Source organism: Eublepharis macularius, chromosome 7, assembly GCF_028583425.1.
Source record: "Eublepharis macularius isolate TG4126 chromosome 7, MPM_Emac_v1.0, whole genome shotgun sequence".
NCBI lineage: Eukaryota > Metazoa > Chordata > Lepidosauria > Squamata > Eublepharidae > Eublepharis > Eublepharis macularius.
Window position 1 is genome coordinate 98,618,041 of NC_072796.1, and position 23,043 is coordinate 98,641,083.

At 47.5% G+C, this 23,043-nt stretch overlaps 1 protein-coding gene across 1 annotated transcript in view; it reads left to right on the forward strand.

Moving 5' to 3' along the window:
* The first annotated feature begins 1,667 nt into the window (after positions 1-1,667).
* Positions 1,668-23,043, forward strand: part of CRISPLD1 (cysteine rich secretory protein LCCL domain containing 1) — a 47,742-nt gene continuing 26,366 nt past the window's right edge. The window contains exons 1-2 of the mRNA XM_054985195.1: positions 1,668-1,719; positions 2,946-3,265. Coding sequence (XP_054841170.1) covers positions 3,008-3,265 — 258 coding nt within the window. The 5' untranslated portion in view covers positions 1,668-1,719; positions 2,946-3,007. The remainder of the gene's footprint in view (positions 1,720-2,945; positions 3,266-23,043) is intronic.

The window sequence follows — 23,043 nt, forward strand, 5'->3', positions numbered from 1 at the left end:
ATTAATGTTTTGTTTGTTTGTTTGGTGCACACCCCTACTCAATGCTGGCTTATGGTCTTTCAATACTAAGTGCTGGCTTACCAAATAGAGAATTGCCAATTTTTTTGGTGCATGTCCCTAGTGATGGAAGCTGAACTGAGATCTAGTGATGCTTCATGTCCCATTTGCTTTCCCTGAACATCAAGAAAAAAGGTTTGGATTTTTCAAAGCTCATGAACAGGAATTGGTTGGAAACATTGACTTTTTTTGGTACCCTACAGGATTTATTTATTTACTTAATTTTCTTCTCAAAGGGAACCCGAAGTTGCTTATATTGTCCTCTCATCCATTTTATCCTTACATCCACCCTGTGAGGTAGGCTAGGCTGAGAGCATGTGACTGGACCAAGATCACCCAGCAAGCTGCTGATGGTAGAGTGGGGATTTGAACCTGAATCTGCTAGATCCTAGACCAACACTAACCACCATACAACACTGTCAACCAAGATAAGGCCAGAAGAGCCAGTTTACCACAAAGTGATGTGATATAGGCCCAGTTCAAATGTTACCTGAGTTACTAGATTGCATGTGCAGTACCAAGACTTATGTCAACTAGTAGGCTGAGTGAAGAGCCGGCAGTTACTGGCACTGATTCCAGAAGTGCCATTTTCCTGCCTTCATATTTCTGTGTTAATAATCATAATAATTATAATTATACTGTCATCCAGTTCACAAATTGCATGATTTCTCACTTTAAAAAGAACATGAACATACAAAGCTACAGAGTTAAACCACTGGTCCATTTAGCACAATATTGTCTGTTTTGATTGGCAGCATCTATCACAGGCATTCAGAAAGGCTCTCTAAGCCTGAGAACCTTACTTGGGAGATGCCAGGAATTGAGCCTGGCACCTTCCGTATGCAAAGCATGTATGTGCTTTGTGCTCTACCACTGAATATTATCACTTCTACAGGTGGAGAGAAGGTGACTGAATAGGAATGTCTTTTTGTGGTCTTTTTCTAGCAAACTCCACTGCCTCGAACCGTTGCATGACAGACAAACTCTAACAGGCGCAGCTTCCCTTTACCGCATTCCCATGATAAGACCCGTCCATCTGTTAAATGCCTGTCATTCATCTGGCCCTTTCAGCCCAAGCCATCCCTCAGGGAAACCCGTAGCACTTCTCTAATAGGTTGGGGGAGGGGGTCACTCTCGGGCCAGCCAGGTAAATCTCCGTCCCCTCCGTTCCCACAAAAACGAACATAATTGCCCACTGACCCGCCCCGGAGCAGGTCGCCGGCTGACATCACGCGAGGCCCCGGAGGTGGGCTGCGGTGCCGTCAACCGGGCATCACCCAAACGGGGTCAGGCGGCGGCGGCGGCATGCTGGGGAGGGGTGAGCGGCCAGGGCGCGTCATGGTGGGTGTGGGCGCCCTTCGAGCTCGGGATAAATGTCTGGTCGCGGAGCAGGCGAAGGCGAGAAGCGTTGAGCTCCTCTGGCCGGCGGCAGCGCAATTCAGAGGCGGGAAGGGGAAGAAAAGCCCGTCGAGCAGCGTCTAGCGGAGGGCGCGACAACGGGGGCAGGAGGAATTCCGCCGCGGGCGCCTTTCTCGCGCGGCTCTCTGAGGGTCGGAGGAGCCCGCCTTTCTCAGCTAAGCAACCACCCCCCCACCCCCCACCCCCGAGAGGAGCTGAGAGCGTTTGGTTCTGAGCAGGACCGACGGCGACGAAGGCGACGAGGTAAGAGAGAGCAACGCTCTTGCGCCCCCCCCCCTTCTTGCCGTGCAAAGCCTCTCTCACGTTTGCATCCCTGAGGGAACGGAGACCTTGACTGCAGTTGGGCCAACGCGCGAGGGAGGGAGACCTCGAGGGAAGAGCTCGCCCGCTGCCCTCGCGCTCTTTATCCCCACCCCACCCCCGAGCAACGGGTTCCGGAGGGGAAAGGCAGGGGGAGGCTCTGTCGCGGGCCCTTGGCACGCGGGGGGTCGCGTGGGAAAGGGTAGGGGCCCTTCTCGTGGGAGAGCAACCACCGAGTTCGATTTAATCTCTGCTTTAAAGTGATGCATGACATTGTTCGGGTCTGGAAGAATGTGGTCCTTCTCCACCTCTCCCCCAGTAACTGGGTCCATAACCTTGGCCACAAATAGTTTTGAACAGAGATGAGGAAACGCCGGTGTGATTGTAGCCTTTCCAAACTATGCCAAATACTTGCAAGTTCAGCTGATTTCTGTGGGATTTACATGTTGCTTAACTAGTGCAGCTTTGCATCCAGAGAACTATCCAAAACGTTTGTTAGTGGAATTTTTGAGAACACCAAAGAAGGTTGAGTTTAAAATACCCAAGTAACCTATCCCTTGTAATTCATGATAAAGTCAGCTTGTGACTTAGAAGTTTTGAAAGTTTTGAATTTTGTTGTAATGTGGAACAAAGCACTATATGATCTAGCCAGCAATGAATATCATTAGTGCTGCGTGTATATAAATTGAATGTTGTTGTTATTTCCATGGCAGAGTTAAGCATCTCTCCCACTGAATTTGGTGGTTCTTTTGGCTGGATTTCCCCATGTTTCAAAAACATATGATTCTTTACATTCTTATTTTAAGTTTGTCTTGCAGTTTCAAAATATTTTGAAGAGGATGTTGTAAGAGGACAGATTTATTCAGTGAATTCTATGACTGGCTCTTTTTAGTATGTTCATGGGGAAAATGAGTTTCTTTCATACAGTCTCTCAAATGAGCATTGAAGTACAGGTTTCTAACTACACTTTTCACTTCATGGATCTGAAGATAAGTTATCGGTTCAAACCCACAATGTCAACGTTGAGTGTCTGCATAAGCTGGCTCCTTAGTCTCCCTAGATACCACATTGGCATACTTGTCTTCAAAACATCATTTGACTTATTTAGTAAATTAGCTCAGTACAGCCCTTAAACCTCAAAATTATCTTGCTTTCTTTTGCTATTACAGCCTGCAGACCTGGAAGAAGGTTTTGTTTTAGAAGTAACTCAGGAGTTTTGAGATCATTCATCATGAAACGAGTAGCAGAGGAATGGTTCAAAGTAACTGCTTTGCTATGCATAGCTCAAGCAGTTTCTGCTATGGTACTTCCCAATGCAACACTTTTTGAACAGCTGCTGGAAAAATACATGGATGAGGATGGAGAGTGGTGGACTGCCAAGCAAAGAGGGAAAAGGGCCATCACAGACAGTGATATGCAAAGCATCTTGGATCTTCATAATAAGCTACGAGGTCAAGTGTATCCACAAGCTTCAAATATGGAATATATGGTAAGGATGTATTGCTACTGGGTTCCAGAAAGAACAAATTAAATTCTTTTTATATCTTTGTAGAACACAGAAATATTATGCTTGCTGTTTGCTTGTTCTAGAGTACTTATTTGCTTCTTATATTTCATGAGGTGACACTTTATCATAGGAGCTTATCTTTTTCTTGTGGCCCTACACTTTGTTCCAGAACTGTCGAAAGCCCTTCTCCATTCTACATTTTGTAAGAAATAATATTTAAATAATTAATAAAAGATATCCAACATGATGTTATACAGCATCATAACATGAGATTTTCAAGGATCTGTGAATTAAGGTCTTGATTCAACCAAAAATGCTATTGAGTCGTCCTGATTTAGGAGGAAAGATTCTCACAGTCCCACTGAAATTCTAGTGACAAAATTGTTTAACTTTAGCTGAGTTATGTCCAGAATCTACCGGTCCTTGAAAGAGTTTATATTACAAAGTTGGATTATGTCATGCTGGACAGTTCTTATACATTACTGTAGGACCCAAAGATTGTAATCCCCAACTGTACAAAGATCAATTATGGGAAAATGTGTCTGCAAAATGAGCTTTTGCTTTTCAGAATGATCATCTACTTGGTATGATTTTTAGAAACACACATGAACAGTAACTCATAGACAGAATCAATCCTGCCTGCTAATGAGAGGTTGATCCTGTCTAGAGAGGTCAAGTTTGATATACTTCCAGTTCTCTGCCCAGTGAACAGATTTCTGCTTTTGTGTAGGATATTTAAGATTCCATGAACATGCAGTATCATATAATCTTAATTTAGTTATCACAACTTGCATGCAAGGACTGGGAAGAGAACAGTTAATATTATTTTGGGGATGGAGTTTCCCCAAAAGGTTAACCATTTGGAAGATCACTCGGGGATTAAGGTGAAAGAGCAAGTTCTTTTATACAATTGCTGTGTTTTTTGGGGAATTTGTTGTCATCTACAAGGGTGGCATATATAATTTTTAATAATGAGTCATCAGCAAACTTCATAATTTGCAACTGTGATGATAGGTAACTGTTTCTGGGAAGGGAAAACAGAGCTTTCCGCCTACTAGAATGGACCTAACTGGTGCTGTCCCCTAGGAGTCATGAACACGGTGCCTGTGGGGGAGTATCCAGGGAAGGGGAAAGCAAAGCTCCCATACACTATTTCCAGCTTTAGTCCTAAGGCTTGTCCTCTCTTTCTTGCTGAGCCATGCTGTACTGCTACCATGTGGCTTAGTAGGGAAAGTACAACTGAGGCAAAAGATTAAGTTTCTGAGCCACAGGGGTCCTAGCATGAGGAAAGAAAAAGGGGAGGAGTGTGGTGGGGACAGCGGAGAGCAGTGCAGGAACGGCATGTGTGTATGTTGTTTTCATGCCTGCTGCCACCATGGCTGGCACGTGGTTTTGCTCCTCTATGAAGTATCAGTATTATTATCCATTTATTTGAATGAGGTGAGATGCTGAGTTTCATAGAGGGTTACTTAGGCAAGCCGCTAGATCAGAAAGTAGCCCTTAACCACTACACTACATCAGGCTAACTAGAGAGTTTTTACACATGTTGAATATTTATTATGCAGAACATATACTAAGGGCCAATATTCATAATGATCTGTAGAAGGTATTTATTTAGAATTATTTTTATATTGCTTTTCTCCTGGAGTGGGGTGGGGGAACAGAAATATATACACAGAAGGAAAAAACCAAGAAAGAGTGGAGAGAGTTCCAATGTTCAAGCAGGTCTTCTGTCTCCAAAGGATAAAAAATCTTTGGCTCACACCTCTGGGCATGCCCAGCCTATGTATACCTGTGTGCAGAGAGGAGAACAAACTGATAGAAATTGAACCCTATGAAGACAGAGGTCCTGCACCTGGGTTGTGGTCTGCTGGGTTCAGCGATCTGGCTCCTGAGCCTCAATGGGGCATCTCTTGTACCCATTCTGATGGTTAGAAGTCTGGGGGTGATCCTGGAATCTTCCCTATCAATGGAGGTCCAGGTCACAGTGATCACCAGGTCTGCCTTTTTTCATCGGTGTCAGGCCAGGCAACTTGCTCCTTACCTTTCAATCCATGACCCAATGACAGTGATCCAGGCAACAGTCATCTCCAGATTAGGTTACTATAACTTGCTCTACATAGGGCTTCCCTTGGGCCTGATCTGGAAATTACAACTGGTCCAGAATGCAGCTGCACATGTCCTTATGACTACACCATATAGGCACATATAACACCGGTTTTATGCCAGCTGCACTGGCTTCCGGTGGAGTTCTGGATCAGGTTCAAGGTTCCGGTCTTAATCTATAAAGCCATTAGTGGACTGAAACCACTATATCTGCAGGACCATCTCTCACTGTATGTTCCCCGGAGGGTGCTCCATTCAGCTGACAAGCAGCTGGTGGTCCCTGGCCCCAAGGATGCTCGCCTGGCCTCGACCAGAGCCAGGGCCTTTTTGGTCCTGGCACCAACCTGGTGGAACTCTCTGCCTGTTGGAACAAGGGCCCAATGAGATTTACTATCCTTATACTGGCCGTCAAGACAGAGATGTTCTGCCAGGCATATGGTTGAGGCCAAGGTGAGTACAAGCTCCTCTGCTGGTCTCCTGTTGAGGGGAATAGAAGAATCCCCTCACCTACAGTTTTCTGTACCAATATATTAATGTCTGCCCACTTCCATCTCAGGAGATGTTTTTGGTCACCAAATTTTATTGTGTAAACTATTTTGATGCTTTTAATGTTGATTTAATTGTAAACTTATTTATCTATGTTGTGATCCACTCTGATCCCGTTCACAGGAAGAGCAGATAATAAATTATTCAGCTGCTGCTAACTAGCAGTGTCTTCCCCAGTTCTTCCCTTGCCTGGTAAAGGTAGTTTGAAATATTACTTCATTGGTGAAAACTGCTGAAAATGCTTCCACATAGCTGTTCCCCAGCAGCAAGTGTAGCATTTGAAATCCACCCACCAGATCCAGTCACATGGATATTTTTCTTGATAGCCTCAGTGTCTTCTCTTTATTAGAGCTAAACTACAAGAGACGAATTACACAAGGAGGAGCATGTGAAGGGAGTCACAATGTTAGCCAGGAAGGTGAGTTTTAAAAGAGATCGGAAGGCTTTTTTAATTTTCCCTCTCTACAGACCCAGGGAGATCGCTGCTCAGAAGGTTTATTTCCTCTTCACCTCTTAGAAGGGGGAGGTGAAATTTACAGAGCCTTTGGGAGGCAAAGAGGAAATTAACAAACCTTCTGAGCAGCTATCTCCCTGGCTCTGTAGACAGGGGAAATTGACAAAGCCTTCAGATCACTTTTAAAACTCAGCTTCCCGGATAACATTGTGACTCTCTTCATGTATTCCTCCTTGTGTAATTTGTCTCTTAATGTCATTTCTTCCTGAGAGGAGCTTATGGAAGGCACAGCTTTAGGAACAATAAGACATTGGAAACAAATGGGGATTGTCCGGGGTCTGAGTCCCAGCCCCCAGACTTGGTAGGAGGGAACAGCAGGTCAGCCGGGCTGACGGGCAAACAGAGGGGGCAGCCAGCAGACAGCAGGTCAACTGGTCAGCCAGCTGACAGCAGGTCAACCCCTCCCACAGGCAAATGGAGCCAGAACCTGCCGGTGCCAGGGGCAAGGGGCAAAAGCCCAGGGCCTCAGGAGGCAGGGGGAGACAGAGAGAGGCCAGCGAGTCCCACTCCCCTAGGGAGGGAAAGGGGGCTAGGCAAGGCAGAAGGGGGCAAGGGCAGAGGGATTGGGAGCCCAGCAGTCACCCACCCAAAGACCTTACCTGAGGAGGAGAAGCAGCTGCAGCCCCAACAACCCAAAGCCACGCCCCAGCTAGAAAATAGTAGCCTGGCCCAGGGGTTGCCAAAAGCCAAGCCACTCCAGGTGGGGCTATTGGAGGCACTCTGCAGGAAGCCCTGGGCAACCAGCCAAGGAGCCGCAGCTGGACCCACCTTCAGCCATCAGCTCAGCCAGGGAGGCCGAGCTGCTAGCCAGGGGACTGCAGCTGGACAGGCCTTCAGCAATCAGCCAAGGCAGGGAGGCTGGGCGGCCAGAGAACAAGGCACAGCTGGTGCTGGTCAGTGGGGCCAGATCAGCTACCCCAGCTGCAACTGCTTGGTGCAGCCCAAGGCCAGGCTGGAAGAGGGGTGGGGCAGTAGAAGGAAGCCCTATAAAAGCTGGCTGGGAAGAGCCCTGTGGTGGTGGGTGTGAGTGAGGAGTGATGATGTGGAGTGAGAGCAGTAAGATGCAAGGGTGGAGGCTTGGAGGAGAGTCCTGGAAGGAGGAGATGAAGGAGGACGCAGAGGGTAAGCAGGCCAGGTTGAGCAGGCCAGCGAGTGGACTGAGAGGGAGTCTGGGTGAGGTATACCGCCCCTCCTTCCACAGAGCAGGGTCCTGCAGAATCCCTGGCCCCCCTGTGATGTCAGGAGCAGACTGCCCAGGGCCACGCCCAGCGGCAGCAGCGGCAAGCCCTGACAAGTTGGTGGCCCGTACGGGGAGAGACGTTCTGACGCAGGCGCCAGTCAAGGGGCGGCCTCCCAAGGCTGCCGCCCCAGCGGAGCTCGGACCGTGGCTGGAGGAACGCCAGGATAGGATGTGGGGAAAGCTGGAGGCAGCCTACCCAGCCGCTCCAGTGGAACTAGCACAGACAGCGGAGCTGCAGATGCAAGCTGGCGCGCTCACTGAGGCCTTGCCAAGGGTTTGCGCCCTCGTTTGGGAAAATAACCCACCGCCTGGCAAGCAGGTGCAGAGTCTATGCGCCACCGTGAAGATAGGCCGGCTGATCCTACAAGCCCTGTTGGACTCTGGGAGTGCAGTCTCAGCAATTCGGCCCCAGCTCCTCCCAGCTGCCACCCCAGTGCACCGCTGGATCCCGGTGACAGATGTGATGGGCCGCACCCAGCCGTACCCTACGGCCCTAATCACAATAGAGTACCTAGGGGTCCACCACCAAATGGAAGTTGCCCAGTTAGCTCACCTACCTGTACCAATACTGCTGGGAAGAGATGCCCCGGGGTTCTTCAGGCTCCTCCAGCAGGCAGCGGAGAAATTGGGAAGAGACACCCCAGAGATCGCCGGGTCTCGGCTGAAGGCGGCAGGGGAATTGACAGACCCACAAGTTGCCACCGCTCTGCAAGTGGAGGAGGCCAACGACCCGGGAGAGGGTCCCTCCACCAGACCAGGGGCAGAACCACGGACTGGAGACCCAGTTGGAACCCTGGCAGACCGCCCATTCCGTGAGGCTCAAGGGGCAGATGAGTCCTTGCAGCGCTTGCGAGAGACAGCCACTCATGAGGAGGAGCAAGTGCGGGATGAACGGAGGTCCCAACGGCTCCCTCGCATCGAGAAGCAAGGAGGGGTTTGGGTTCGCCTAGCTCGTGCCCCAAATGGCCAGGGGGAGGTCCGCCAACTACTCGTGCCAGCAGCCTATCGGGCAGAAGTCCTCCGCACGGCCCATGAGCACGCTTGGGCCGGGCACCTGGGGCACCACAAGACCCTGAGGAAGGTTCTTGAGCAATTCTTCTGGCCCTCCGTGAATGCAGACGTGAAGGCCCACTGCCGCTCGTATCCCACCTGCCAGCGGGTGGCAGCCCGCCGCCCGCCGAAGGCCCCCCTCTCCCTGCTGCCCGTCATGGAGACGCCCTTCCAACGCATCGCAATGGACTTCATCGGACCGCTGCCACGCACACCCCGGGGCCATCGCTTTGCCCTGGTGATTGTGGACTATGCCACGCGGTTCCCCGAGGTCATCCCGCTGAAGACCATGCAGACCCCAGGGATGGTACGGGCCCTGTCCAAGTTTTTCGCGATGGTGGGGCTGCCAGACGAAATTTTGACGGATCGGGGGGGCCCGTTCCGTGCCACAGCCATGCGCCAGCTCTGCCGGAATTTGGGGATCCGGCAGGTGTTCACCTCGGCTTACCACCCTCAAACAGACGGGTTGGCAGAGCGGCTGAACCAGACCGTCAAGGAGGCCCTGAAGAAGATGACGCGGGACAAGCCTCACCAGTGGGACTTGTACATTGACCCGCTCATGTTCGCCCTCCGGGAGACCACGCAGGCCTCCACCGGCTTCAGCCCATTCGAGCTGCTATATGGGCGCAAGCCAAGGGGGATGCTCTCCCGGCTGATGGAACGCTGGGGGCCCCGGGCCAGCAGCCCCGCACCCCCCATACAGGAGTATGTGAGCCGGCTCCGTGACCGGGTGCAACAGTCCCAAGCGGAGGCAAATCGCAGACTGACTCGCACCCAGTCAAAGCAAAAGGCCGCCTATGACCGGGGTGCACGGATGAGGACTTTCCAGGCCGGAGAGAAGGTCCTCGTGCACCACTCGGTGTTCCCAAGAGAGGAAGGGGACCCATGGAGGGGTCCCTACCAGATTCGAAGGGTGCTGGGCCCCACCACCTACGAAGTCCAGTGTGGGGTTGGCCGGCGTCGGCGGAAGACCCTGCATGTGAACCTCCTAAAGCAGTGGCACGAGCGCCCAAAAGAGGAGTGCGGCGTGGCTGAGGACCCGCTAGAGCTCCCTGACAGTGTGCTGCCTTGGACCACTGATGCCCCGGAGTTCGAGGAGCCCAAGGTGGACCCTCAGCTCGACCCAGCTCAGAGGGCCCAGCTACAAGACCTCTGGGCTCGGATTCCCGGGGTCTTCTCCCGCAGGCCGGGCAGCACGAGCCTGATCCAACATGCCATTCCAACAGACCCGGGGCAGACAGCCCGGGCTACCTGGCGCCCCATCCCCAGGAAGCGGTGGGAGGCAGTGGAGAAGGAGACCGACGAGATGCTCAGGCTTGGGGTAATCGAGCCCTCGCGAAGCGCTTGGAGGAGCCCGATAGTCTTGGTGCCCAAGCCGGATGGGACCACCCGATTTTGCATCGACTATCGTGAACTGAATAAGGTGGCCCAGTTCGATGCATACCCCATGCCCCGAGCAGATGTGTTGGTAGACCACCTAGGGTCCGCCCGCTACCTGTCGGCCCTAGACTTGACGAAGGGCTACTGGCAAGTGCCCGTGCGGCCAGCGGACCGGGAGAAGACAGCCTTTGCCACCCCACGAGGCCTCTTCCAGTTCAAGAAGATGCCGTTTGGTCTACATGGGGCAGCTGCCACGTTTCAGCGGCTGGTGGACCAAGTGCTGGGAGAGTGCCGGGCGTATGCAATGGCGTACATAGATGACATCATCATCTTCAGCCCAGACTGGCCCACCCACCTCCAACACTTGGAAGCTGTCATGAGGGCCCTCCAGCGAGCCGGACTACGGGCTAACCCAAAGAAGAGCCACCTGGGGTTCCAGGAACTCCAGTACCTGGGCTTTGTGGTCGGGGGAGGCCGAGTTCGCCCACCACCAGACAAGGTGGCCTCGATAGCTGATGCCCCCCAGCCCCGGACCAAGAAGCAGGTCCGACGTTTCCTGGGACTACTGGGGTATTACGGGCGGTTCATCCCCCACTTTGCCTCCCGAGCCGCCTCCCTGACAGACTGCTTAAAGAAGGGGCTGCCCAACCAAGTCCGGTGGACCCCAGCACTAGAAGCAGCTTTCAAGGACCTGCGGTCAGCCCTCTCTAATACCACAGCCCTGTGGAACCCGGACTTTGACCAACCGTTTACGCTGGCCACAGACGCTTCTGACACCGGCCTTGGGGCAGTCCTGACTCAGGAACGTGACGGAACCGACGTCCCCATCCTCTTCCTGAGTCGGAAGCTGCAGCCCGCAGAGAGGCGCTATGCAACAGTGGAGCGGGAGGCCCTAGCGGTCAAGTGGGCAGTGGGGGCCCTGCAATACTACCTGGCCAATAATCCCTTTGTCCTACTAACGGACCATGCGCCCCTGCAATGGCTCCACCGCATGAAGGCACACAACCCCCGTGTGCTGCGGTGGTACCTCTCCCTCCTCCCCTTCCGGTTCACCATCAAGTACCGCAAGGGGGCGCAGCATGTGGATGCGGACTTCATGTCCCGCATGTTTGAGTCTGACCCTGACCCCCACAACTCAAAGCTAAGTGGGGGGGGGGGTGTCCGGGGTCTGAGTCCCAGCCCCCAGACTTGGTAGGAGGGAACAGCAGGTCAGCCGGGCTGACGGGCAAACAGAGGGGGCAGCCAGCAGACAGCAGGTCAACTGGTCAGCCAGCTGACAGCAGGTCAACCCCTCCCACAGGCAAATGGAGCCAGAACCTGCCGGTGCCAGGGGCAAGGGGCAAAAGCCCAGGGCCTCAGGAGGCAGGGGGAGACAGAGAGAGGCCAGCGAGTCCCACTCCCCTAGGGAGGGAAAGGGGGCTAGGCAAGGCAGAAGGGGGCAAGGGCAGAGGGATTGGGAGCCCAGCAGTCACCCACCCAAAGACCTTACCTGAGGAGGAGAAGCAGCTGCAGCCCCAACAACCCAAAGCCACGCCCCAGCTAGAAAATAGTAGCCTGGCCCAGGGGTTGCCAAAAGCCAAGCCACTCCAGGTGGGGCTATTGGAGGCACTCTGCAGGAAGCCCTGGGCAACCAGCCAAGGAGCCGCAGCTGGACCCACCTTCAGCCATCAGCTCAGCCAGGGAGGCCGAGCTGCTAGCCAGGGGACTGCAGCTGGACAGGCCTTCAGCAATCAGCCAAGGCAGGGAGGCTGGGCGGCCAGAGAACAAGGCACAGCTGGTGCTGGTCAGTGGGGCCAGATCAGCTACCCCAGCTGCAACTGCTTGGTGCAGCCCAAGGCCAGGCTGGAAGAGGGGTGGGGCAGTAGAAGGAAGCCCTATAAAAGCTGGCTGGGAAGAGCCCTGTGGTGGTGGGTGTGAGTGAGGAGTGATGATGTGGAGTGAGAGCAGTAAGATGCAAGGGTGGAGGCTTGGAGGAGAGTCCTGGAAGGAGGAGATGAAGGAGGACGCAGAGGGTAAGCAGGCCAGGTTGAGCAGGCCAGCGAGTGGACTGAGAGGGAGTCTGGGTGAGGTATACCGCCCCTCCTTCCACAGAGCAGGGTCCTGCAGAATCCCTGGCCCCCCTGTGATGTCAGGAGCAGACCGCCCAGGGCCACGCCCAGCGGCAGCAGCGGCAAGCCCTGACAGGGATAACACTCACAAGGCAGGACATTTTATTTGTATCCTATTTGCTAACAGCTGTAATTTCAAAACCAAGAGCAAGCTATTAGTCAATTTATTGTAGAATAGTTCTATTTACATACTTACGCCAATGATATACTACTGGGGAGCTTCCTTTGAAGCCTCTTCAAAGAGCTTCCGCTTGAGCAGAATCCTGCTACCTTATAAGTGGTACAGGGAAGCAAGATCAATAATCTGGTATGCAGATTACTTTCAGTGCTGTAGGAGTTGCTACAGTTCCTTATTGTGTAATATATTTCTGTACCACATTCTGAACAGAGATATTGAGGCAGGTTCCAATAAATACATTCAACCAAGTAAATATAATAAATGCAACCAACAGCAACCTTAAACCAAAGGGAACATCCAGAATAATAGTTCATAACAAAACAAACTACCAATCAAAGTAGCAACAAAAAGACCTAAAGAACAATGTATAACTGTATAATATATACATGACACTATAACTAGTTAAATTTGGTTAAACTGTCACACTAATGATTTAGAAATACACAGGCTAACAGAAGTCAGAATCCCAAAAGTTATTACTGTAAATTTGGCATCAGGCAAAGATTTATAGTGTTTGTATGTCCTCTGCTTTCCTGGCAATGTCTTCAGAGAGGAACCACATAGGTTGGTGGAATAACATAATTCCTTCCCACTACAGCAGTTCCTTTCAGTTGCCGTGCCATTTTAGCAACATATGAATTGAGTTTTAGAGATAGCTGATGTGCTGAAGCACAGAGAGTAGGATGGGTCTGGGTGGAGTTGTCTGAGGCCACAGAAGCAGGATGGACTTCTAAGGAGTGAGGAAGATGAATTTGGCATACAGAGTCTTAAGACTGATTACCAGCTGCTTTGATACTATTTTTCAGAGGTTATGTATATTGGCCCGGGCATGGGTTCAAAGGCATTTTACCTTTATTAAACATTTAGAATTATCAGTTAGAGTATATATAGATTTATGTGGTAACGGGCTTCAGCATCACCTATTTCAGAGATTATTATTGCCTTTTGACAATCTGGTTAGTGATTGTGGTTGTGAGGTTTGCTCCTTGCATCACTTAATACATTTTCAAGGTTACCATTATATTAAATAAACAGGAATGGAGACACAACAAACTGAAGGTAATGGAGTGTTTCTGTTTGACTGTTTTTCTATACTGATCATAGTGCTTTTTCTCAGTGATCGTTGCACTCTTTCAAGTATAGGCTGGTGTGCAGGTAATCACACTCTAAATGACAAAAGTGCTACAACTCATGTCGATTGCTTCTAGTCCAAATATAATCATGCTACTATCATGCAAATTCCCTTTGCTTCTTTACTGAATAGCTTCCTGTTTTACTTGTATATAGAAACAGTTCTTTATTAAAGCAAGGATGGTTCTATCACTCATAGCTGCTTGTGCTTGTGCTGTTATGAAGCCTCCTTTTCAGAAGGTTTTAATCATCATCTAGTGTAAAATACTGTACAAAGTCTAGATGAAAAAATTTGCATTTGAATGCATAAGGAAATATTTGTGACCATTAAAACTTATACATGTGCCTGTTTTATTTTAATTCACTGGCTTCAAGAACATCATGCTAAACCTACAGCTGTAAAATGGCCACACTTAAAAAAGTAATTTTTATAAGCTAGTACATTGCAATGAGTTCAGTTTTGTAACTGGACTTTCAATATAGGATCATTACCATGCCCAGTAATTGTAAATATTGAGAGGAGGACTGATGCTTGTGGACTAAGTCAAAAATAATTCAAAACATGCCCTTCGAGCTAGCTTTTTCCCAGGGACATGGTTATAGTTGAAGTTTATTGTAAAGAACCAGCATGATAGCAATGAACTTATGAAGTAGGAGTGTACATTTGGATATACATGAGCTGAAATTAGCTGTTTGAGGTCAGTTTGGGAATATCCAAAATGACCTAAGTATTCCTTAAATTCCAGGAATAATGAGAATTTGTCTCCTGGAATTTCTGGAATGTTTGGATCTTGAGAGGTGCAAGATTGGAGAAGAAGAGAGAGGAAGTGCCCCTGGCAAACACTAAAGGGCCATTGTTTTCTTTGCCTCCAGAGTTTCTGCTTCCAGAGAAATACCTCCCTCATGCTCCTGTCAGAGGGTGGGGGTGGGGGTGGGGGGAGGGCTGCAGCAGGGCTGTTGACTCTGTGAGCATTCAAAATAATGTTGCCATTAAACTTAAAACCTTGTGTGGCCACCTGGGTGCCAAGAGATCGCTCCTGATTGCCCAGCGGGAAGTAAAAATAACTGGGCTGGAAATGACATACTGCTGCTGATGGAGGAGTGGGGCCAGCCCTGGCTGTTGCAGCCTTTAAGGTCTGGCAGTGGGCCAGCTGCAAGAGAAGGCTGGAGAGGGAGCCATGGAGGCTTGAGAAGGCTTCAGGCAGAGGGGGAGAGAGGACCACAGAGGCAGCTTGGCCTGGAACGGCTTGGAAAAGAGCTAGTGAGGAGGATGCAGCAGCACCAGAGCTGACAGAGGCCTGTGTAAGAGGGGAGACTTGAGTTCAACAGGCCCACAAGACCAGGTCCAGTCCAAGGGGAGCAGAGGAAGGTGGCAGAGTTGCAGGAGCTGCCAGAGGCAAGGGTGGGAAAAGAGACCAGAGCCTGGAGAATGGCCCTGCTCTGCTTAGCTCTCCAAAGGCATGAGGAAGTGACCAAGCCTGATGACCACTCCAAGGCCCATGATGTGCTGGAATGGACTGGGGATACCCAGCCGGGGTGGGCAAGGAATGGGCCTGAGAGAAAGACCACCTCATGGGAAGGAGGATTAGCAGAATGACAAGTGAGATCACTATGGTAGAAGACACAGAGGTGTGAGGAAGGCACGAGGGATCAAGAATTGTACAGTAAAAGAGAACTATCTGAGAAAACAAACACATTTGGGCCATGGAAGAACCTCTTGGGACCCTTCCTAAGATAATAGAAGGCATTACACCATGTTTTTTATCTCCCTCCCCTAGCTTTTTTGGTGGAACATATACCCTTGAAATTTTAAAGGGTGATGTAGCACAGTAGTTAAGTGGTCCAGCTGCTAATCAGCACTCTACTGGTTCAAATCCCACTACTGCCAGGAGCTCAGTAGGTGGTCTTGGGTAAGCCACTCCTCTCAGCCCCAGCTCCCCAGCTGTATTGTGGGGATAATATAATACTAACTTGTTCACCACTCTGGATGAGGCACTAATCTGTCTAGAAGAGCAGTATATAAGTGTAGTAGTAGTAATAGTAGTAGTAGTTGTTATTTTCTATAGGGGTAGACATGGCACATGTACCACCAAACAGCTGTTTTCTGAGGGCATGTTGCTGCTCTCTCCCTCTCTGCTCTTGCTGCCGTAGAGGGTGGGAAATGGAAAAAGAATGGTCATGAAATTCCAGAATCTGAAAAAATATACCCAAAGTGGAAGCCTAAACTAGTAACAACAATCCTGAAAATATGGGATAACAGAAAGCATGCCTTCCTTAAAATCCAGAAATTAAAGTAAGTTGAAAACTTTTAAAGTGCATACTCCTACTTATGAAATCTTGGGGTGGGTGGGATTTATTCATTTCCCAATTTGGAAAGTATGGCTACCAGCTGCAAAATATAAATGGAACAAGTAGATTTCTAACAGTTCCACTTGAGCCTCATTTCATTGAAATGTCAAAAGTTGTATGTGTATCTAGAGATGGGCACGAACAGCAATACGAACAAAAAAAAAGCCACAAACAGCCCAATCTGCTGTTCGTGAGCAAGCTGTTCATGAGGCCCCATTCTCCACGAACATGTGTTCGTTCCAAGCCCTATTCATGGCGTTCATCAGCCGTTCGTAAAGCCAGTCTGGCACCTTCAATCAATTCCCTTGGCAATGTAGGCAGGGACTGTCTGAACTGAGTGGGAGAGAGCTGTTGCTGGCATTTGAGAGAGAAAGGGAGAGTGCATTGGAGCATGATTTTTTTCTGTATGTATTGGGGTGGGGCTCTAATCCCTCAGGTTCCACAGCTGCTGCCAGGCTCTGGGATCAAGCTATTCTTTATTATTATTACCTGTCCTGCTGCCTGCTCAAGTCAGGTTTCTTGAACAAACTTGAATGATGGCTGGAGGAGAGTCTTCTGAACACTCCCTGTGAATATGGGCTCTCTAAGTCCCAAGGGGGCCAGTCTGGCCCCAATGAACATCCAACCACGAACATGTTCGTGAACAGGTCATGTTCGTTGATGTTCGTGAATCACTGTTTGTGGATGGCAACAAACATTGTGTTCATTTTTTTTCCTGTTCGTGCCCATCTCTATGTGTATCTACATTTCATTCTTTCTTGATGCAACTAGTGATTTCAAACTTTTGCTGTGTCCTGAGAAAAATGCTTTTGCAAGCTGTTAATTGTAATGGGAAGATAATAAGATCATGCAATTTTTTTTACTAATTAGTTTTACTAATGTGCTTTTGTGAATTGATATAATAGCATATACTTTGCAATTGTACATCATGGCATATACTCTTGTGACATTTTCCTCTAGAAACTTCACTTAACCAGACACCAAGCCAGGATTTGTCCCCTTTCCACCATCTTTACTACACCAAGGATTCACAGTGGGAATAATGTTCTGGGATAGAATTCTGGCTTGTTTACAAAACCCACCCTCCTGTGAGTGGTAATTAAGGGGAGAAGTAAATAGGACAGAGACAAGATGCTTTTACTTTTAAAAAATGACTTAGAATGAAATTTATTTATAATAACACAAACTAATGTAAATATAAACAAGTGACAAGTAAATATGGGGTTTCTGCTTTCAAAGAACAGGCAGGCCAAAGGGAGAGAACGACCCTTTTCCAGACATGACATGGCAACATTCTGGTGTTGTTGTTGGATGACACAAGGACATTGCATCAGGTGTTCCAACACATGTATACAATTTTTTTTCCTTTTGACCATGGCATGTTGATAGAAAGTGGCTTCAGCCTTCCCTCCAGTGCTGTTTTCAGTTCCTCAAACCACCCTGTGGAGCTACTATTGGCTCCATTGTGAAACGTACATGTAGCTGCTTAAGCAATATGCAGGGGATGCTGAAGCCACCTTTTAGTCATGTGCCATGGTCACAAGGAGAAAAAGGCATGTGTAAGTCAGGCAGGCTCAAAATGTCCCACTCCCATTGTACATGTGATGCAAAGTCCTATCTACCAACAAACATGAGGACTTTGTAATGGGGAAAGTGGTTCTCATCAACATCTTATACATTCAGTTATGCAGACAGTAACTCCTGTTAGGTTTAACCCTTTAACTAACAACTCTGCATTCTATCCGACTTCTTCTAAATGTTAAAACCCAATTCTCAAATCTTAATTGACGCCTTACCAGCCAGTTCCTATTCCTTCCCAGCCAGCTCCTCTGTCATTGGCTTAACTGTTGCTAGTAAACTTTTGTCTTCTCTCTGTCACAGTGATGTTCTGTTTATATATGTAGCAGGGACAAGATACAAATGAACAGAAGAAAACTGAAAACTCCACAAACTGCATATGCTCCATTTGCAAACTAAAAACAGAACAATGGATTTCGATTCATCATGCCACCAGATAATTTGGACCTCCCAGATTCAGATTTCTGACTGGCTGAAGAATATTTGGGAAGCACTGCTAATCTTTAGAAAGAAGGAAGACCATCAACTATAGGAAAGACAAGTTCTTTCATGAAGTGATAGATACAAGTTTTTTTTAAAAAAAATTGTTATATGAATCTGTGCAATCTTTGTTTCAATGGACTTTGGTTACTACCTATGTGCTATTTTCTGGCTGGGTTCCAGCAAATGATACACAGACACCTCTGTTTGGTTGGAATGGCCACAACTTTACTGATTACAGCCAGATTGGAGCATTGGCCAGGCATTTGGGCAGCGGATGCTTTGGCATCGAAAGGTTGCTTGCTGTTCAATGCATAACACCCCAGCCCAATGCTGGCCTTTGGGATGGCAAGTGTTGTTCTGCCATCAGCCATGCTGGCTGGTCCCTTGCCTCCCTTTTCCACAGGGGTGAGCCACCCTGCTCACCCCTTAAGGATCTACCCAATGCCTCAAAACAGCCAAACCCATAAAGTTGTGACAGGCCCACTGGTGTTTCACAACTTTATGGGTGGGTGGGAAAGCGTCTTGCTCTTGCCAGTGCATCTCTGGAATGGCACCAACTATGTTGTTGCTCTCAGAAGAGGTTTCCTGCCACTCCTCCTCTTCCATCACTGGACCATGCCTCCACCTCAGCCTTGTCCTCGGTAGCAACACAGCCTGCACTGAGTCTGCAAGCTTCCTTTACAAACATGTCTAAGTAAGTTTAAGTCATAAATGGTACCTTATCCTATACTGATTTCAAGAAGAAAATCAAAAATTTGCTGTCCTACGCATGCTCAACTCTTGCACCTTCGGAAGAAATTCAGTTTGCTATCTTATTGTATTGGTAAAGGAAACATGCTGAGGTGCTAATTAGAGATGGGCACAAACAGCAATATGGGGAAAAAAGCCGTGAACAGCCCAATCTGCTCTTCGCGAACAAGCTGTTTGTGAGGCCCCATTCTAAATGAACAGGTGGTCGTCACAAGCCTCATTCGTTGCTATTCGTTGCTGTTCATCGAGCCAGACAGTCTGGCACCTGCAATCAATTCCCTTGGCAACTTAGGCAGGGATTGACTGAACTCTGTCTGAACTCCTGCTGTTGCCCTGGACACCCCAATCTAAGCCCAATTTAGCTTGATAGGCGGTCTTTCTTTCAAGTGTGGAGCTCCAAATGTGTTACAAGGGAGCAAAAAGCAGGGGGGAGGGGCTCCTAGCTCTGGCTTAGTTTGCAAACAGTGGAGAGGGAGAGAGACAGTTGCTGTTGGTATTTTGATAGAGTGCATTGGAGCTTGAATTTTCTTTTTGTGTGGGGGGATAGGGATCTACCCCTTCAAGTTCCAGGGCTGCTGCCAGGCTCTGGGCCAAGCTATTATTTATTATTGGTACCTTTCCTGCTGCCTGCTCAGGTAAGGTTTCTGGGAGTGGTGCGGTAGGGATCTACCCCTTCAAGTTCCAGGGCTGCTGCCAGGCTCTGGGGCCAAGCTATTATTTCTTATTGGTACCTTTCCTGGTGCTTGCTCAGGTCAGGATTCTCCCTTTCTCTCTCAAATGCCAGGTGGTGCAGTAGGGATCTTGACTTGGATGATGGCTGGAGGAGAGCCTGCTGGCCCCCATGAACAGCCAACCATGAACATGTTCACGAACAGGGCCATGTTCATGGTTGTTCATGTGAGTCCGTGTTCGTGGATGGCAACGAACAATGAACATCATGTTTGTTTGTTTTCTGTTCGTGCCCATCCTTTCCAACATTTAGCAGGTTGTGATGTAATGAAAGCCTGTGGTTGAGAGACAGTGCATGAGGAAAGATGCAGTGCTGTCTGAGACTGGAGGTGGTGGGGAGCAGAGGCAAGGAGAGCAAAAGAAGGATGAAGCAGGAAAGGCCAAGATAAAAGAAAATGGAACTAAACTAGCTGGAGGACCTGGGAAAGTGAAGATGAAACTAAGTAATTTTTCAGCAATAGATCCAACCATGTGAAAGTGCTTCATAAAACTAGCAGGTAAATCTAAGCTATGAGAAGGTGAAGATTATAAACACTAGTGCTAAAAATGCCAAAGCAGTGATACATTTCTAGATACCAGGGTTTAGATTCCAATCCTCTTTTTTGCTTATGAAGGAGGACTGATTTTTGGTGATTTACACTTTACCTTATGCTGTTTTGGGGGGTACATTGATTTCCATGTGTATGACTTCAGGGGGAACAGCAGGCTTTAATGGGAAGGAAGAGGTGGGAAAATTCCTCATCTCGCACACTTCTACTTATTCTAGATTGGGTCCATCCCAACAATTTTATCAAAACCATAATAATTTTCAAATGTAGGAGCATTTTTCCTTATCTTATATTTTTCTGCAAAAATTAGGTTCTGCATTTATAACTAGGACTGCAATCCTTAACTGGTATATTCATCAGCTTTAGTAAGAGATCATTTGGGATAGCAAAATATGAGATATAGGATCAAAAATGAATTTTAGCTATTGTGCTTAAAAGAGAGAGATGAAAGTATTGGGTCAATGCATGGTAAAAACTCAGAAGTCTGAGAAGCAGAAAGTAGCACTTCCAGTGGTCAAGAAAAGGGGTTCAGTGCTCTTCATTCTTACATCTCCATATCACTAGTAAAATAAATTATGCAAAAAGGAACGCTCAAGTATGAGACCTGTGAGGACTTGTGGGAGAGGAGAAACCCCTTGTTCCTACAACCATTTCCTCTTCGTCTGCTGCCATCCCAACCCGCCTAGTTGTGTGTCTCCCCCTCCTCCTGCTTGCATGCCTTTCTTTCCCTCCTGCCTAACCCTCTCATTGTATACTTGCCTTCCCATTGTGTACTTTCCTTCTTCCTTCAGCATACCTAGTTTTTAATTTTCTTGCATTTCCACATGCACAGATGTCACAGGTTACTTTGTGGGCAATTTAAATCACTTATGTGTAATTGTTGAAGCTTTTATATTATTTGCAAACCTCAGGATTACCCCAGGTCTGAGATGGCCACCAGCAGAATTAAATATATGGTGTGCATAGTTTCATAATGTGTACAATTTATACAAGTCCTAGATTTGCTTTTCTTGGCACAGCAATTTTTTTAGGTCAGAGTACACAACCCTGACCCTAATACAGAGTGGTTTCATACTTCTATAATGTATGTAATGGTGGCAAACATTTTAAGTTTTTGTGGACTAGAGCCCACTTCTTCCACTGCAATAAATGGGACAATTTATGTAGGAGATATGAAAACAAGCAGCACGGTCAAGGGTCTACAAAAGGAAAAATGCCACAATGTAAAAGTCAACTTGAATCAAGAAAGATGCAGAAACAAAACTCTAGCTATGCTAAGCTAAGAAATCTGACCTGAAACTCACCATTCTTCAACAAAAGAACTTCAGTGGGAGACTCCAGCATGAACCTGCTGAATTAGAATGTATTAAAGTTTCATACCACCTCTCTAGAGTTGAACAGGATTTTTTTTTAAAAAAATCATGCCATGTTAACTAAGAGGAGTCAAACCTGTGACTTCTCACCATTTCATGTGTGCTACTAGTTATTGTTGTTGTTAAAATTAGATTTATAGGTTGCATGATGGCATTTTATGGCCCATTGACTCTGCACCTATTGCAGATGTTAACTATTTCAGGACCAAACTGGATGTGTATGCTGTTGTTATTTTAAAGTTATTTTAAAATACCACAAGGACCTGAAGTGTGGCGGGTTGAAGTGCTCTGATTCCCTGCCCCTCTGCCTTTTCAAGTGCCAAAACAGTGTGTGTGTGTGTGTGTGTGTGTGTGTGTGTGTTGGGGAGCTTCAGAATTGGGCCTCGCAGCATTTTAAAATCATTATAAAATGATAGTGGCATCCACAGGTCAGGCCCTGAGCATCACGTTTGGTTTCTGGCTTGACTGCAAATTACAATTACTGGATTTGAACTTTCTATATACTTTTTGTGTCTGAACAATTTCAACATGCTTGGGCATGTGCAGTTATATATTTCTCCATAAGCCATCAGCCCATATCTAATGTTGTTGCCTCCAATTGCTATGGCACACTATTAAAAGAAACAAAACACATTTTGAAATGAGATGAGATTTAAAAAGAAAGGACATAAAATTGTCTGGATTGGGATACATTGTCTCGTGGAAGTTGTAGTTATTTTTCTTGGGATGACCTTTTGTTCTCCATGCTTTGTCTCTGATCACAGTAAGTAATGTATGCAGTGTATATGGTGCAAATGAAAATACAATCAGTGTGTTCCCTGTAGGTCACCCAAACAATGCATTTGACAGTGTCCCTGCAAAGAAGAGGTAAGCTGTAAGTGACTATGTGCTTGGCAAATGATTACTGATGACCTCAGTAGGAACTAGGAGAATTCATGCCTTTTTCGTGGTGACCAGAAGATTTAGTTCATTGATTGCATGATGCAAAAGCAAGTCATAAACTGTAATACTTAGATATTTAGCTTATTTACCAAGTCACAAACTATCATGATCCTATAGAACAAGCAGCTGCTGGGCATGTGGAATACTACACAGCAAGGCATTTGAATCATAGTTCAAGCAAACCATTGAGGCAGTTGGTGAAGGGGTTCAGTAGGATGATCACAGTAAGTTCAATTAGTGATCACATTAACGTTTAAGTTCTCATCATACCAGGATTACGCTTCCTTTTGGGCTCTCTTAAGTCTTGGTGCTGTACTATCTTCATTCTTTTTTGGCCTGCAGTATCACTGTAGTCAAATTCTATTAAATTCTTTCTCTTGTTTTTTCTCCTTTTGTTTCTCACTAATGCTTCCAGTTATCTTACAGTTAATTTTGCTTGGATGTTGAATCCTTATCTCAATATATACAGGACAGAATTTGAGTTTCTCACTAAATTTCTACTTTAAGTTTCTCTTTTTCAATTGATAACATAATTCTTCTAAGCAAGGTAAAAGATTGGGTTTCGTCCCTTCGCTTTTCAGCTTTTGTGGCTAATCTAGTTTGAGATTTTTCCTTCTTACAATATTTCAAATATTCATCCTTTTAGATACTGATTTTTTTTTTACTAATCATGCCCCAAGGAGCAGGCCTATTCAGCCATCACTTTCTCTAATTCCATTTTCTCCTTGGTATTCTTGTCTCTTGACACCTAACTT